Consider the following 18667-nt stretch of genomic DNA (forward strand, 5'->3'; position numbering starts at 1 on the left):
TAATTAATAATTAATAATTAATAATTAATAATTAATAATTAATAATTAATAATTAATAATTAATAATTAATAATTAATAATTAATAATTAATAATTAATAATTAATAATTAATAATTAATAATTAATAATTAATAATTAATAATTAATAATTAATAATTAATAATTAATAATTAATAATTAATAATTAATAATTAATAATTAATAATTAATAATTAATAATTAATAATTAATAATTAATAATTAATAATTAATAATTAATAATTAATAATTAATAATTAATAATTAATAATTAATAATAATTAATTAATAATTAATAATTAATAATTAATAATTAATAATTAATAATTAATAATTAATAATTAATAATTAATAATTAACAATTAACAATTAATAATTAATAATTAATAATTAATAATTAATAATTAATAATTAACAATTAACAATTGGTAATTTACAATTAATAATTGGTAATTTACAATTAACAATTAACAATTAACAATTAACAATTAACAATTAACAATTAACAATTAACAATTAACAATTACCAATTAATAATTAACAATTAATAATTAATAATACTTAATTAAAAATTAATAATTTGTATTTAATAATTAATAATTAGTATTTAATAATTAATAATTAATAATAATTATTATTATTCAATAATTAGTTTTTAATAATTAGTATTAAAATGGAGTAATATTAGTAGTTTATAGTATATTACTATTGATAATTATCAATTCACAACTTATATACAATTATTTTTAATTAATAACCAATTATTAATTTGAATTATAACTAATTATTATAAAATTATTGTAAACTTATTGTAAATAATTAATAATTAATTTACAATTATTATTGCCAATAATTTATTTTTTTAATTAATATTAAAGTGCTATATTAGTTCATTAGTGTTGATATTGTTTAACAACAGCTAGCACCCAACAGCTAATTTACCAAACACTACAACTCTAGATAGTTATACAAAAATTTATTTTGAATAAATTAATAAACACAATAGTTAAAGAAAATCTACAAATAGTTGAAGTCTTGAATCCATATATGCTAAATTACTACTCTCTCTTTGAAGAACCAAATAACCAATGATAAATAAACCATTCACCACTTTAAACAGCCTGATGATGAGGAGCTCATTTATTTATAAGATTATAATTTTTACTCTTTATTTTTTTTTTTTGTTTTTTTTTTGTGAGGGAGACAGAAGGATAGGCGATAAAAATTGATCTAAGTATCTTATAGAGGAGGAAAGCTTTTTAACCAACTGAGTTATCCCTCGCTCTCTATTTATAAGTTTATTAATCAAAAGCCTTCAATACTAACTCATAAGTCATAACCCACTACTACAAGTTAGCTTCATCCAAATGTAATTTCTCATATATCCTAGCTTAAATATACAAGCAAAATGTTGTGTAAGATTTTGGCCTTGCTCTCCTAACTGAACCAACTCAAAAGTCTATCATTTTTATTTATTTTAATTTTTTATGGGATGAAGTATGTTAAAGTGAGCTTAATAAAACTAAACTTAATAGAACAAAATTTAAGCTATGTTTAAGAACATAAGTTGAAAATAATAATGTAGCTTAAAGAAGCTAAACTAGTAAGTTAGGGCATGTTCACATTTACTGAACTGAGCTGAACTGAACTGATTACAGCTAAACTGAACTGAATTGAGCTGAAATAAATAATTTATGAGAGAGGAAAATTAAGAGCTGAACTGAACTGAACTGATTGGAGCTAAACTAAACTGAACTGAATTGATTAGAGCTGAATTGAACAACTGAAATTAAGTAAATGTGAACAGACCCTTAGTTGAAAATTTCAGCACCCCTTAAATAAATATATTACATTCAATAGCAACTCAATTTCATTCAATTTTTGAGCTTAAATATTATTTTAGCTCTTACCACAAACCTCACATTTAGTATAAGTTCCCCACCAAACAAACTGAACCACAAAGATGATAGAATACAATCCCAAGTCCAGCACTTTGGTAATAAATTACCCGATCATGCAAGATAAAACATGGGCATGGGATTTAAATATCACCAGAGGACTAAAACTGAAGGAACTACATAATCTCTCTTTTCTTAATAAATCTGATTTGGGTTCTGGACTGTGCCCCGATCATCAGCGTATTGAGCTGCTATTCTTGCTCGTAGTTACCCCAATGCTTTGTCTTCCTTCGCTCTTTCTATAACCTGAAAGTTAAAGAAAACATCACAAATCATTTGAAAGAGAACTTCCGTCAAAAAAACAAATGTAAGTCAATAACTACAGATGTATAACTTTAAAATATAAAAATTTAAAAAAAAAAAAAAATTGGGTGAAGTGAACACAGATATATAACTAAGGCATAGGCAACATAAGAATAATATAGCATTATAATGACCACAATAACACAATTCATACCATTGGTCGCCCATAAAGATGGATCCTTGACAGCGCTTTCAATGCATTTTGGGCCTCTTGCTTTGTGTTATACTCCACAAATGCAAACCCTTTGTGTTTTCTCCCCCCAACATCATTCGGAAGCCTCAAACCTTTCACCTGTATCATATTTAACATGTGTAAATGATACTAACTTTTTGAGTGTTCAAGGAAATACAATCACACTGTTTTTTTTGGCGTAAATACAATTAAACTGTAGACTATAGTAATAATCAGTAATATAAAGTGAAACTTAGTACTATGTATTAACATAGACACCAATTCTATTGGTTAAAAGATTCTCTCTCGATCCTAGGAAAACCTGGGTTTCACTACTACGTATTAACATAGACACCAATTCTATTGGTTAAAGCTTCTCTCCTGATCCTAGGAAAACCTGAGATTAATTCTCATCACTTAACCCCCCTCCACCCAATCGAGCCAACCTGAATCCAACTATAAGAGTAACCCTCCTTGTCCCTCGCCACAGACAACATACATGATTTTTGTGCAGAGCAAGTTATATTGTTATAGGATTCAAGGGGTAAAATAAAGAACATAACAATTAAAAGCAGCTATCATTGCTCCTCTCACTATTAACAACAACAACAAAGCCTTAGTCTCAAAAATATTTGGATCAATCAAAGAAATCACAAAAGTCATCTGCATAGATCCTCTCCCTCCATTCTTCCTTGTTTAATGTCAAATTCTCCTCAAGCTACAATACCCTCATATCGCAACAAACACCCTCTTCAAAGTCTGAGTCCTCTACCTCAACCGCTATGTCCATCCCTTTCCCACTCTTCAAGCCTTCTTACCGGTGTGTTGCTCACTCTGTCTTATATGACCAAACCATCTTAGAAGATTTTCTCACATTTTCTTCCTAATAGCCTCATTCCTTATGTTATACTTTCTTGTATGCCCACACATCCAACGTAGCCTACACATCAATGGCACATTCATCTTATAAACATGATAATACTTCAAAGCCCAACATTCGGTATTGCGAGTTTTTGAGATAACTCATCTCGTCCTCGAAGGCATGTATTGTATTGCGAGTTTTTGGAAAAGCATATTTCAGAGAGTTTGGGAGTCACTCATGAACATGGATATAACATTTACCTTGATAATGAAATGGTAATTGTGCAAAAGATTAATAAATTTTCCCAGATGTTTCTCATGTGTACATAAGTGTGGCACTTACCCGACCAAAAGGACTGAACAATTGTCTTACTTCTTTCCCTGTTGCCTCAAACGGCAAGTTTTTAACTATTAATTTCGTGGAACTTTGACCCTTCTGAATTTTCTGAAGAGCACCAGTATCTTTCTTAGGGTGAGAAAGTTGCAACTCCAACGCATGCCCATCCAAAATAGTCCCCTACACGATGCATTATAACATAATTAGGCTACAAAAATAAACAACGCCTTCTAATAGATATAAAGCTGAAACAAAATACTAATAGCTTACTTGTACACCCTAAGAACATTACATGCCGTCTTTATAGAATCGAACTCCACAAACCCATAACCACTTGAGACAGACTTTCCATCTTTTAAGTGCTTCACAACCTGAAAACAACCAGAAGCTTATAAAAAGGCCACCATTAACACAAATTTAAATGTGGGAGAGAATCTAAACTCTTGAATACTTACCTTGGCGCTCAAAATCTTTCCTTCAATCACATTTTCACTAAAATATTTCCACAGCTTCTCATCTGTTGTCCCAAAATTAAGCTTCTTCACAAAGAGGGTCCGTAACTGAAATCCAACAATTAAGATTAAAAACCAAGTCACAAACAAGAATGCATGATAGTAATAGAATAGTAGAAGAAAATTTCATCCCATCAACACAATAGTAGCAGTAAGTCATGCAGCTAATTTGGCAGCACAACCATAAATTTTCCTTTTGACCTTTAGTTGCAGAATTATTAATTCTTAGCAACAAAGTGTTAGTTGATTGGAGGGTTCATTGTATCTGAGAATTCAAGGTGAACTCAGATCTTATCTTTTGACATTTGTCAGTTTTGCTTCAATAGAAATTCCAGCTGATTATTTTAAGTTTGACCTTTTAGCAACAAAATCCGCATCATCGAAACACAATCTGGTATATAAACATGCCAGAGCATGGTACTCCTGACACAAACATCAAACTAGGTGAACCCTCCCATGCACATGAAATTATTGGGTGCACAAAAAGAGAGGCGCATTTTTTCTTTCAGCAGCATAGAAGTTAAATATATTTGATAAATCACAAGCAAGTGTAGAAAGTAAAGAAGAAATACGATCTGGTCCTTGAGATATAAACAGACCAGGATTACAAATTTAAAATATTCAGCCACGTAATTAGAGAAGATTCTCTCCATAAGCACAACATAAAGATATAGTGCATCAAACCTCAGCCCCGTCTGAATCAATTTCAACTTGATTCATGTCCTCAAGTTGCTGCTCAAGTAAGATTTCCTTAGCTTCTGGAATTTTAATGGCCACATCCTTCTTTGAATCAGCACCAGGCACCAGATCTTGACAAAGGGCATTGCTGGGAGCCCATTCCAAATATAATAAAGAATCCCTGAGGGAAAAGCATGATCAAATATCAGAAACACTGTTGAAGAAAGTGACCACAAAATAGCACAGTAAAGCCTGTGGGAAACAATGATTAGGAAAGGAGTCTCATGCACAAGACAACTATACTTGAACCCAAAGTATCAGTGGATAATGTATCATATGCTTAATTAGGAACAAAAATGTTACTTTCCAGCTACAAAAGCAGAAACTTAAAATCCGCAATTATCTCCAAAATATTCAAGAAGCAAGACAATAGCACACAGTAATTGGGTACACAGAAAGAAGCTGCAAAAGAAAAAAAGTACATATATTGAAATTAGGAACCTAGGCTTGATTAGTTCATTCTTGAGCTTGGAAGTGAAAAGAAAATATCTCTGTTCCACTAAAGATATATGCAGTCTAAAAGATTCAAGAACAAGCAAGGCTTTGTCAGCACCATTTGCTGTGAACAAGAAACTTTCCAAGATGAAGCTAAAAAGGCGAACCCCACTTCTCAGGTTCATGCAAAGTGCTGGCCAACCACACTTCACAAAGCTGATGCTCCGAGAATTTCAAGGTATCTCAAAAGCACAAATAAACAAGTTACATGAAATCCAGGCCACCCGGATATTCAAAGGTCAAATCTGGGGTTTACAGAATTACAGTTAGTGATTGGGGTGGCTCTGTTGATGATATGAAAAGTATGTCCAGCTGCGCAATCACCCTCCGTAGTGAAGCATTTTCTAGGCAGAAGAAACAAGAGTCAAACAACAAATTGTTGCTCAATCAAGAGTCAGAAGATATGGCACCAAGCTCAAACAAATTCAACGTGGTGAAACAAGGCAAATTCAACATGATACAAAGCATATGTATTCATAATCTACAAAAGTAGAAGCAAAATCTCCCCATATTATGAAAATTTCCACTTCCTAAGGGGGTGGCTCTAAATAAGCAACTTCCCCCAATTTGTGGGAAGTTGGACTTCCACTTATTTCCTATGGCTCAAGTCATGATATCAACCAAACAACTTTCAACTTTTATCTCCTAGACATGTGGAGTTCCCATGAATTTAGTTGTAATACTAAGGGGATGTAAATCATGCAATTAAGTTTCACAGTATGATAGTATTAGCATAATTGCTTTCCATCCAACACTAATTAATCTTCCCTCCAAAATATTCAGCACAAGGACCCAATCCTACAATCAGCCATCAAAATTCTCTAATGCTAAGGCGAGCAAAGCTCTTATGCAAGGCAAATTTTTTCAATTTTTTTTACTTTTACTTTAATATTTCAAAACTAATTTTCAATTTAAAGGCCCAAAACAAGGCATTCTCATCCCTAAAAAACAATAGGAATTAATCAAAAGATTAGAAGTAACAAGTTTATGGGCGCAGTGAAATTGAAAAGGTACTGGTGTGGCATGCCTGCTCCACAAAAGAAACAAGAGAAGATACTCAAGCGCGTCCAACGTCCATCTTCATTTCAAGTACTCCCTCCTTTCCACATTTTTCTTTACACTTCGACTATTAAAATCATTCATAAATCACACTTTGACCATTGTTTACGATTTATACGCAAGTTTTATAATTTCCACAAAAACAAAATTATAAATATAAGCATTTGAAGATTGAGATTGGCACACGTGAAAAAGGTGAAATGTAAAGAAAAATGTGGAACGGAGGGAGTATAATTAATTTTAATTGAGTATACCTGAGCGTAGTTCATTTCCCTTTGACAGTATACTTTCAATATAGTTTCATGTTTATATTCAACCTATCCTAACAATTTATAATTATACAGCATAACATAGTCATGAATTTTAAAAATTGAAATAATCATATTCTGCATTTAATGTATCCGATATAGTGTATTTATAATAGTTTTGTCAATAGCATGGCATAAATTACTACGTAATAAACTACACATCAAGATGAATCAAAAGAGACCCATATTGACTATATTATTCCTTACTAGTTTAGTCCCGTGCGTTGCACTGATTAAATATCTATTATTTGTTTAGAATAGTTGTTACTATTCATTATTTGAAAAACATGTAATCATTATCTAATTAATAAATTTTGAAAGAAATTTTGTACTTGCATTTATTTAGTCTTAGAACTTAAGAGGAAAAAAAATAATGATGTCAAAAATAGTTTTGGCGGGAAAAAATTTCATGAGAAGTTGACATGTGTCCCTTAATGATGTTAGCATGTTTTGTTTTAGTAATAGTTAATAGATAAGTAAATCATAATAGGCAATCAAAGCAATATGGATGAATAGTGCAAACTGCAAAGTCCAATTGTTGCAACTAAAATGTTACCCAGATAGTAATTTTTTAGGCCCCAATTTTTACTATCTACACAGGCCCCCCACAAGCGGTGACATTAATTGCAATATATGATCGAGATAACCTAACATCTCCCCCTTTTAGAGATAGGCACATGAAGCATAAAAGGGGGGGAAAAAAAAACAAGCACTTACTTGTAACGCTTGTAACGGAGGCAATTAAAAGCAGCACGAGCTTCAGCTGGTTCAACAAAGATTACCTATTAAAACATCATAAGTAACCAATGAGGACCTATTTCTGTCGTCGTAAAACCAAAACAAAAAACAACAAAAACTTGGCAGTACTTTTTTGGCAGATTACTATGCGAAGTTAAAAAAAGTAAAGTGAATAAGTCATATCATGTGCTAGAAATCTCCATGAAGACTACCTAGATAGATGAAGCCAATTAGACGTTAATGTGCATGACTCAGGTGACAATAAATAAATAAATGACCCATCATGAAACTCTATCATGCAGTAGATTCAGTGCCGCTATCATGCAGTAATAAATAAATAGCTAGAACACTCAAGAGAGTAGCTATCATGCATTCCACTTCAGAACTCTTAAATATGTTTTCCCCTCAAGTAGTGGAACTATATCCTAGTTAACCAATTTATATGTCGTTTCCCCACTCCCAGTCGCCAAATAGAAAGATTTTCGCCTTGAGCAACGATTCAATCAATCAAAGCCTTAGTCCCATAATTGGGGTCGGCTACATGAAACAAAATTGACCATTCCATGTGGTAATCCACAAAGGTTTTCCTCCTCCATCCCGTAAGATCGAGAACCTCATTCTCTTGCAAATCCCATTGCTTCATACCTTTCCTAACTCCTTCCAACCAAGTCATTTTCGGTCTCCCTCTACCTCGTTTGAGATCTCCCTGATTTCATTCTTTGTACCGGTGCTCCCTCAAAGTCTCCGTCAAACATGACCAACGCAGGTGGTTTTCCCTTAGTTTGCTTGCAATGTCTGTGACAACTTTCCTACGGATAACTTCATTTCTGATTCTAACCCTTAAGAGTGTTCCCGCACATCCATCTCAACATCCGCATCTCCGTGACACTACCTTTTGAATGAGCTCATTCCCGCCTCAAGCAACGATTAAGGGATAGAAATGCAACATATAATGCATTTTACTGATACAATAAACTAACAGCTGAAATTGAAATTCTAAATTCAGAGGCTTAGTTTAAACTTAAAATTAGCATAAGAATATCATACCAATGCCAATGTTCTTGTTGGAGGGAAAATAAGATTGTCAAGACTCCCAAATCTGCCAAACATTTCATAGAGTTCACCTTTGCTTGAACTGAAAGGCAAGTTCTTGACTAGTAGAACATGGTTGCTTCTCTTGGCACCTTCAGATTTCCTAGCAGCAAATTCCTCCAAGGAAGCCACATTTACTCCGGCCTCTGCTAGAGCCTTCTTAGTTTCTGCGATAATATTAACTTCTCCAAGAGCAATGTGTACAGCAGCATCATCAACTTCACGATCTAGTATGACACTCTTGCTTACCCCATATTTCCTAGCCATATTTTCAACAATCTGCAGAAAATCGAAGCAATTGGTGTATAAAAGCTAAATTACTGGAGATGGCATAGATAGACATAATAGACAGGGAATCATAGAGACGTTATACAAACAGCTAACTGAGAAAAGGAGATGCATACTCAGTGATATAAAAGCATCCAGCAAACTCACAATCTAAAGCTATTGTAAATCTGAAAAGCTAAAATAGTAAGGCATAATGCTCCCAAAAACTCTGATGCTCTTCAAGAAGTGCTCTTCCAGCAAACTAATAAAAATGTTTGTAGGCAACCAATTAGTAGAAAAGAGGTTTTCTACAAGGCATTTGCTTGTGTTTCCAGGTCACTGATAGGATTATTAATTTCACAGTTCTTACACACCGAGTCACAAGTAGAACACAGGACGCATATACACTACAAAAGCACCAAGTGTAAATTTTCCAAACTTGTAATTACAAAAAGCTCCTCCATTAGTTTGGCCAAGAATCATTTAAAACTTTTTTCCATTGTTAGCCAACATCATCATGACTTCATTCAACCACCAGCCTTCACCACACTCATCAAAGCAATCCACCCACCAGCCACCCCTGGCCTATTGGAGCACATATTTAGTCCTTGTTTGTTTGATAAATATATTAAAATCCTATAGTAATACTACATAATATTAAATAATTAAATTCCTTAATACAATTCTTAAGAAAAAAGCTTTGGTAGTGCATTGATACAATTATTTCAAATAGTTCATCTCAATGTTTTGAGGATATAAATATTCAAAATCCATCATTCCATATTCAATATGTTGTTCGGAAATAATTATGGACTTGCGATTCCATAATTTTAACTTCATAAAAGATGGTAATTGGAAACCAAAAGGAAAATCAGCAACTACAGATAGATGAGTGATCAGGTGATTAGTTTTTATTAATCTCAAATTTAAGTATTGGACCTTCATACGTGCTGCCACCCCAATGGCTTGTGTTGTTTGAATAATGACAACGCAGGCGTGGACGAACATTGCCTTTTACTCAAGATGCCTCCATTGAGTAGATAATAGCCATGGAGCCACCTCGTTTTGGTGTCTTTAGTTACCTCTCTCCGTCGAGTGGAGGAACGAGCCCTGCATTCTAGCAAACGGCGAAGGAGAGGTAATGCATTTTGGTGGTGGTGATGGGTGAAAAAGAAAAGGGTTTGGGACAGGAGATAAAAGAAAATAATGCGATATGAAGAGTAAAAACCAAGGATGTAGAAAGAAACCTAGCATTGGTAAATCATGTCATAATTGTCATTCAACCATCTTACTACCAAACTTCATAAGATAATTCAAATTGTGTATCAAATTCAAGATTTGAGAATTGAGATCTTAGGTACCTGAACACTAATTTGTCCATTCACTATTCACAACCTTTTCATTTACTTGGTTATTATATATGAATAAGAAATTTTGAGTCACTGGAGTTGGTCAATATTCTCCCATGTTTAGTAAGAATCAGAAATTCCCTAGGAAGTTGAAAGTCCCCCATCTTATCCACTTTTTGTCAACCAAACAAATAGCCTGTGTGCAAATTCTCAAAAATTTTCTATATATGGGGCAACCGAGGTAGCACTTAATTCTAAAATAGACAACAGCATTCAGCATCTATTCCTCACTTCTATTATCCCTAATTTATTCAAATCTAAAAATACTTCTTACTTTATCAGCTCATTTCTTAGTAATTATTTTATTTAACTGTTATTATATTTGATAGCCATATGTTTGGCAATGTTTACTCATGCGACATATTTTAAAAGAATTAGTGTAACCTTAATTTTAAAATGCGAGAGGCGCAAAAGGGCTGTGCGCCTCTGGTAGGTCAAGGCTCAACGGACAAAAATTAAAAAAATAAAAAATCCTAGAAAACCCTAGAGGCGCGCCTAGGCGCTTTTAAAATTAAGAGTGTAACATTCTTACAAAGCATTAGTATACTTTCATATTATTACTATATGATTATAATGCCTTGGTTAAAATTAAACCTAGAAAACTATAAAACCAAATCCATAATGTGACAGTTGCATACAAACAACACAGCGTGTATTCCACATTCGTGATGAAAACTGTATTTTCAAACCATGCAGAATTGCACACCAATTTAAATACCCACTTGAAACATAGCGCTGTAAATGATCTAAATTCAATCATGAAAACTACATCAGTTATTCCTGTCAAATTCCACCACACGGCAAAAGGTGAAGAGAGGGAAAAAGGAGAAGATGGGGCGGCGGTGCTACTAATACGGTGTTTGTGGTGTTGGTCAGTTGACATTGGTGTCGACAGTAATATTGAATAAGATAACATGGGACAGGTGGAAGCTTGAGATGGAAGCATTAGTGGTAGGGTGGCGGTCGTGATTGTAAAAGGGTTGGAAGGGTGAAGAGAGATTGAGAGAACAAGGAGAAGTTAAAATGGGAGGAGAAAATGAAATGAAATCAAGAAGGGCATTGAGGTCTTTTAACCAACATAAGCTTAACTATAATACAAAATGGTGCGACTAATATGACAATTCCAAAACAGGAATACGATCCAACTATTTAAACACCATTTTGAACATGAGGTAGTATTGCACACTGATGACCCACTCAACAAAGGCTAAACTAACTTGAGCAATGTGACTAATAATTAATACAATTTTCTGAGATCTTCAAAATAACTAAATGCACATAGGCACATAGCAAGGATCAACATATCAACGTCCTTAGGCACATAGCACGAATCAACATAGAAACATCCCTTAGACAATTAGCACACACGGAATTTCTTTAGCCTTCCTAAAGAGGACTAGTAGCAACAAACACAAAAGTTCTAAGAAAACCATAATGATACTAATGTATAATATGTTTAGCAGCATACAGTATCAGCACGCATAAACAAACTGTTCCATGCTCGAGTATCACCATTTGATTCTAAGGCCTTCCTTTTCTCCTCCCTATGATGTTTGTATGTTTTGCCTTTGCCCTCAGGTACATGATTTCTGGTAAGAAATTGAATCGAGAATCAAACCAACATCCATAAACTTAGAATACAATTAGATAAGAGCAGACCTTAAAGAAGCTTACTCTAAATTATGCAAACCACGTGCATTTTCTGCTGGAACAACATGCAGACGTCTCCCCTGGAAAATTTGATCACCCAGTGCCCTGAATCAAGGACAACAAAACCATGACAAGTACCGTTTTTTTGACAGAAAATTAAGAGCATTATTTAAAACTATAAACAGAAGGGAAGACCCAAGATTCCCTGTACAGAAAGAACCCAATAACTTGTAATGAATGTAATGGAACACCATTAACCTGAAGCCTTTCCCCCATCAAAAAGAAGATACACTTCACCCCCAAAGTTCCAAATACACTTCAAAGTCCTGCTAAAACAATATGCACCAGGATGTAGTCAGCACGGCACACTTCAAATGCAACTTCACTTCTTACTTGGTACTCTTACCAAGTCCCACACATGACATATTTAGTGCTTGTTTGTTGCACATAGATAATAGAATCTACTAGAAGATATAATTTCTCATGTATTTGCAATTCCTAGGAACTGTATGATTAGTGGATCATGGGAAAAAAAACTTCCTGTGGCAATTTTCACTTAACAAGGGTGGAGTCTTTTTAAGTTATTTCCTTCATTTTGAAGAAAATAGAACTTCCTAGGAAGCTCTAATTCTTGTGTTTAGGTCAACCAAACACTACAACATGTTTGCTCTTTCTAGGAAATTTTAATTCCTATGTTTTTTTATTGTCAACCAAACAAGCACTTGCATTTTTAGAAAGTCTCTCAACGAGTGAGGACACATACCCTGCTACTTAGGACAGCTACTGCCAAACCATATCATTTATGCTACCTCCTAATCCCACCAAAATAATACAAGAGCCAGCCCAATTACCTACTTCCTCCCACACGAGTGACATGACAGTGATGGCACAAACATGGGAATCTTAATACTACGATGATGAAGGTTATCATTTGTAACAAGTCAAGAAACACAGATTTTGGATTACCCAAAATAAAGATCAAATACGAGACTTTTGTTAAGAGCGATCCTCGATGGGAATAGGGATTAAAAATTTTAAAACCCCTAACCCCACCAAAATAATACCTAAAGGGAGGCAAGTATCACCAATGTGATTGCTCCTATTAGTTAATAAAGCCATTCAATACCCATAATTACCAAAGAGATGGAGATATATCTAACAAATTTTCAACAATCAAATCCTCATCCCACTCTCATCCTTTACAATTCCCTTTCCTCTAAAGTCTAAACCAATGCCTCAGGAGAGTTATTACCCTTAACCAAGATTTGCAAAACAAAACATTTTACTATAGATGAACAGGCAATAATACACAATCAGAATATCTTTAGAATCATATACCTTGCAGCTTCTTCTGGTGTGTTATAATGAACATAGCCAAAACCTCTGGGTTGTTTTGTCTCTTTATCAATGACAAGATGGACATCTTTGACCTTTCCAAATTTATTGAAGAACTCTGCCACTTCATCTTCCCTATCATATATGTGCACATCAAACCAAAAAGATTAGGTTAACAATAGTTGCAAAACAATCGAAACTCATAAGAAGTCCGGAAGACTAACGTTGCAGCATAGGGAAGATTCCAAACATAAATACGACAGGTTTGAAGCATTCTGTCTAAGTGACAACTTTGGTTCCCGAAGTTTACCAACTCATTGCAAAGACCACCTTTTAGCAGACATTCTTGCTTCGCCGAATCACAATTTGCATCAATATCCTGCTGCATCTGATTTTCTCGATCAGGAGAACCATCATCCTCATCGATGGTTTCCCCAATTTCATCAGAATCACTTTCTGAGTCAGACCAGTCTTTTCTAATTTTGCTTTTAAAGTAATCCATATCTGTGACAGTAGAATCACAGGCCATCTTGTGAGATTTTGTTGGATTTTCATGATGCATACCGCCCGCCTTTTGAACACTTTTATCTACATTGGGCAATTCGGTGGACTTTGCAGGCTTGTCTCTTGCAGTGCAAGCTTGTTTATACATAGGTGCTTGTAGATTATCGGCCCAAAATTTTCTCTTGGAACATGGCCGCGTAACTTGAAGAAATTCCTGAAACTTGGGATCATCTATATCATTTATTTTGTTGTCGGTCTTGCTTTCTCTTTTAGCATCGAGGCCAGAAACCAAAAACTTCTTTTCGTTGGATTTTTCTTTTTGCTTTGAGTACCGGCTCCAAGGGCTAGGAATGTTAGGGTCCGCAGATTTCCAACCAACCTGACAACATGACATCATCAAAAAAAATTCACCAAATATTGAACATCAAGTAAAAGTGTTGCAATTAAAAACGAGTAAAGGAACTAAGCATATGAAGAGTCTCTATAGTGGCAGGCCCAGCACTACTTTTTTCAATCAATGCATTAGAATTCGAAGTAAAATATACTTCCTCTGTTCTTTTTTACTTGACCTGCTTCTTTTATCACGTTTGCCAATACAAATCTTTAACAATTAATAACTTAAATGCTCCATAAGTAAAAATTTTAAAAGTTATATATTATGATAGTACTTATTAAGACGAACCCAAAAAGATCATACATGAATATATTTTTTCTTACTTATTATACACAAAAGACGGTCAAAGGAGGAGTGGTGAATAGTGTAAAAGTCATAGCGGGTCAAGTAATAAAGAACGGAGGAAGTATAACTTATAAAAAAAAGTCACAAATGCAGAAATTACAGGTTAGAAGTTCAAACCTAAACTCATGGTAATCTACTACGAAGTAGAAGATATCAGTGTCTAAAATCCATCTAATGTTTTGATTGTGTGATTGTGTCATACATTGCTGTGGATGGTCCCTTTCTGCTTAACTCCATTTTGTGCAAACATCATAACAGATAAGCAATTATACATCTGGATATTTTAAATTCACCAAATATATTTACTTCATTGTTAATTGAATTGAATCCATAATATCACCATAGCAGTCCCTGTATATTTCTTTTTGAAGACAAAAAAGTAAAGCAGTAAATTTAGAAGGGAATCTTCACTTAATTATTAAATTACCCTTTCTTTCTTTCTTTTTTTATTTGCAATATTATGATGGAAACATCAGAATTTTTTTAGTTTTTTAAAAATAAAGAAAAACCTTCAAAATTTCACTACTGATAGTAGCAACAGCGGCAGAGCTATCCGACCTATTTTTAACTTCTTGTCCACTGAAGGCACTCTTAAGTCCCTTAGTCCAAAAAAAATGCTAACAATGGTAAGATTTTTCGCAAAAAAATTATAAGTTTTAATTTTTTTTTTTTTTGAAAAGGGGTTAAAACAAATTTATGTGCGATAAATAATCAAATGTGAAAGCCTGGCACATTGGTAAGGGAGTGATTGTTAGAGCATTGAACCTCCTCTTAGGTCCTGGGTTCGATTCCAGTTGCCTTCATTATATGTTTTTATTTTTTTTCGAGTTCTTCCATTGTTCATGAGTTTGTGAGACCTCTTATTACTCTACTCCTCTTAATTCTTAATCTTTATTTAATGGTTAATCTCATTTTATGTTTTTATTTTTATTTTTTTTGTTATTTTTTTTCGAGTTCTTCCATTCTTCGTGAGTTTGTGACACCTCTTATTCCTCTACTCCTCTTAATTCTTAAATCTTTATTTAATGGTTAATTTTATTAAAATTAGTGATAATTAGTTTAATTACATACTGATTTGTTTAATTAGTTTTGATATATTGTTGAATACTTAAATTATTGACAAATTGAATTGTAAAAACTTAGAATTTTAAATTTTTACTTGGTCTATTAATTAATAATTAGAAGAAGTTTACATTGTTAAATTTGTGTTTATTGGGGACTTGGGATTTTTTTTTTTTTTTTTATGTGTAATATTGATTTTTTGCACTAGAATTATATATTTATAGAAGTAGTAATGTATTAGCACGCTTACAAATTATGAAAACTCGAAAAATACTTTTGTAGTTTTTTTTTTTTTAAATTGTGTAATCCATCCATTTGTGAATAAAAAAAAATTGAACTTCTGTATTGAATATTTAGTTAATATATGATCATCATTTTTTTAAAAATTCCATACCCATATATATATATATACGCCACCGTGTGTTTATATATATATAGATATATTATCGCACGTAAGGGAGAGTTGCTTTCCCTAAGTCTCAAATCAATGGAAAACTGCACGAGATACCCAATAGTAAGGCCTCTTAGAAAGCTACTTTAAACTATTGGAGAGCCTCAATGTTGGTACTCTTGTAGTATTACACATAAAAAAACGATTGCCAAGCTTCTACCCTACATAGTAGCCAAGTAATTAAGTTATATAAGCAATTGTTTAATGCTCCTTTGTACTAGGGTATTATATATGATTATAACGACTTTACAAGTATTCTTCTTCCGTTTACTTGAAGTGCGCGCTTCTAAACTACTGGAAGTACAAAATTAGTTCAGTGTAGTGGTGTAGTCAAATGTGTGCTTCTATTATAGATCGAAGCAACATAAAATTATACATCTAGTAGACTACTATACATAAATTAGTAAACAAGATTAGAATATAGAGAGGATGAATGAAGAAAAGTAACAAACCTCGCAAGTAATTCTAGAGGTATCAACATAGGAGTTGTTAAAATATTTGATGGCCTCAAGCGCTTGTTGCTCGTACCCAACGAACCCCATACGCCTACTCCTCCCCTCCCTAACCAAGCATTATTCAATTAATTAATTAATTAATAATAAAAATAATCTAATATATATAAATAAAGTAGGCATTTTTCGGGAGCATTTGGCGCGCCACATAAGAAAATGTATTATTTTGTCCAATGAAAAATTAGATTAATAATTTATTTTAGAATTAAAAAATTTACTCGCCACCTAAGCAAAAGTGACGAATAAGTTTTTAGAATTTTGACACATAGGTAAAAACAACGAATAGAGAACAATTAAAATTTAAATTATTTTTAAAAACCAATAATTATCTTCTCAAAAAAAAAAGTAATAATTATCTTTTTTACGCCATAATTTTTAATAGTTAAACGATTATAAATGAGACTAACATTTTAAACAGAACGAGTATATTAAATTAACGCATAGGCAAAAGACTTGTTTTGATCAATAAGAAAACGAGATTTGTCATTTCTTTTTTGAATTAAAAATTTAAATTGTCACATAAGCAAAATTAGTGAATAAGGTTTGGGATTTTAAATTCAAGCATCACATAAAATAAATAAAACAACAAAAGATAACTTTAGGGATAAAATTAAAACTTATGATATTAGGAATTTTATCCCTATATTTAATGAATGATCTTCATAAATTAATAATAATAATAATAATAATAATAAATCAATTGATTAGAATAGAATAGAATTACTTGGTACGAAGAAGCATGGCATCAGTGAGTTCCCCAATTTGGGAAAAGTGGGCTTTCAAACGATCCAATGTCAGATATTTCGGCAATTCTTCACGCATACTCGAGATTTCTCCGTAATCTCACCGCCGCCGCTCTCCATGCGTTGCAGTCGAAATGACGACAACTGTTACAATCAAAACACACAAAAACACAAATTTTTAGAAACAGAATTCAAAACATCATCAAATCAAAAGTTACAAATTTCAATTTCGCACAATTACAAACCAAACAAGTACACAGCCGATAAAAATAACCAAACCCTAACCAAAAAAATTTCCAAAGTAACCCTATAATCGCGCAAAACCAACAAAATCAAACATCAAAAACATCAACAAACAGCATGAAAAAAGATCCTAATTGCGAAGAAAACCACAACGATCTAACAAAACTCAAACAAACCCAGAATAGCAAATTAGGGCAAAAAAAAAACCGCCTTCAAAATCAGAATGCAAGCAATTCAACAAAATCACAGAAGAGATAAACTAGATCCATGAAATCAGAGCAACAATGCAGCAAAAATTGAAGAACATTACCGCTGATTTGACCTAAAAGACACGATTTTTGCACCGTCGGAAACAATTTCCTCTCGCCGCCGAGTACCCGACAGAGAGTGGAGAGAGGAGGAAGTACCGGACAAAATTGGAGAGGGTCCAACAATTGGACCCACACCATCAAAATATTAATATCTGCAATTAAAATGGGTAGTATTAAGCGTTGAAATTCAATTCAATTCAGTTCAGCTGAGTTCAGTTCAGTTAAGTCCAGTTCAGCTTAATTTAGTTCAGTTCAGTACAGCTCCTAGTTTCCTTCTCTTATAAAATATTCATTTCAGTTCACTTCAGTTTAGCTCAGTTCACTTCAGTTTAGCTCAGTTCAGTTCAATTCAGCTGAGTTCAGTCAATGAGAACAGGCCTTAAATGCAGATTAATTTTACCTAAATGCAGGATAAATTAAATTTAATTAAACTTTAGACTTCCTAAATTGCCCCTAGTTGAATAAAGCATATACAGTTATACACTCATAAATCTTGCGTGAAAAAAAAAAAAAAAAAAAAAAAAAAAAAAAAAAAAACTATAATTATTTCAATATCTAATAATTTGAATATCGCTAGATTTATTTACCTTTCATCCTATTTGAATCAATTCATGATACAACTCACAATCACTATATCAATAAAAACGTGAAATGAGCTACCTCAAATTCATACAAAGACAAAAACCCATTTGATATTTGGTAGGTTGCTTCGACTACCGGTACACATACCCGGTGGTTGATGGGAATTACCGGTTGTAAGAGTCAGTACATGGCCTAAGGTACCGGCTCCTGTGGCCGGTAGTCGACTTGGGCTGCCGGATTTGAGTGCTGGTAGTTGAGGCTATTTAC

General features: G+C 33.0%; 1 protein-coding gene across 5 annotated transcripts; it reads right to left on the reverse strand.

The window, feature by feature from the left end:
* Positions 1 to 1834: 1834 nt before the first annotated feature.
* Positions 1835 to 17952, reverse strand: LOC145595442 (multiple RNA-binding domain-containing protein 1-like). Of its 5 annotated transcripts, XM_081651854.1 has the most exons (15): positions 17818 to 17952; positions 17246 to 17408; positions 16462 to 16570; positions 13478 to 14136; positions 13257 to 13388; positions 11943 to 12023; positions 11737 to 11857; positions 8548 to 8871; positions 7480 to 7544; positions 4847 to 5021; positions 4106 to 4210; positions 3921 to 4021; positions 3657 to 3830; positions 2435 to 2572; positions 1835 to 2223 (listed from the first exon to the last, which is right to left on the reverse strand). In XM_081651854.1, the coding sequence occupies exons 2-13, from the start codon at positions 17341 to 17343 to the stop codon at positions 3725 to 3727; spliced, it is 2076 nt and encodes a 691-aa protein (XP_081507980.1). In that variant the 5' UTR covers positions 17344 to 17408; positions 17818 to 17952; the 3' UTR covers positions 1835 to 2223; positions 2435 to 2572; positions 3657 to 3724. The 5 variants fall into 5 exon arrangements, with proteins under 5 accessions (XP_081507980.1, XP_081507981.1, XP_081507982.1 ...); XM_081651855.1 differs by lacking the exon at positions 17818 to 17952 and having other exon boundaries at positions 17246 to 17567; XM_081651856.1 differs by lacking the exons at positions 1835 to 2223; positions 2435 to 2572; positions 3657 to 3830; positions 3921 to 4021 and having other exon boundaries at positions 7480 to 7525.
* Positions 17953 to 18667: the final 715 nt, after the last annotated feature.

This window comes from Chenopodium album, chromosome 19, assembly GCF_948465745.1.
Source record: "Chenopodium album chromosome 19, dcCheAlbu1.1, whole genome shotgun sequence".
NCBI classification, from domain to species: Eukaryota; Viridiplantae; Streptophyta; class Magnoliopsida; order Caryophyllales; family Amaranthaceae; genus Chenopodium; species Chenopodium album.

Bases quoted from the DNA above. Each gene is read 5' to 3' on its own strand.
- LOC145595442 (XM_081651854.1), bottom strand. From the start codon at position 17,343: ATGCGTGAAGAATTGCCGAAATATCTGACATTGGATCGTTTGAAAGCC. The intron at 8,872-11,736 runs GTATGCTGCTAA...GATTTTCTGCAG, and splicing joins TGTTTATGCGTGCTGATACT to ATTGTTGAAAATATGGCTAG. The intron at 3,831-3,920 runs GTAAGCTATTAG...TGCATCGTGTAG, and splicing joins AATGTTCTTAGGGTGTACAA to GGGACTATTTTGGATGGGCA.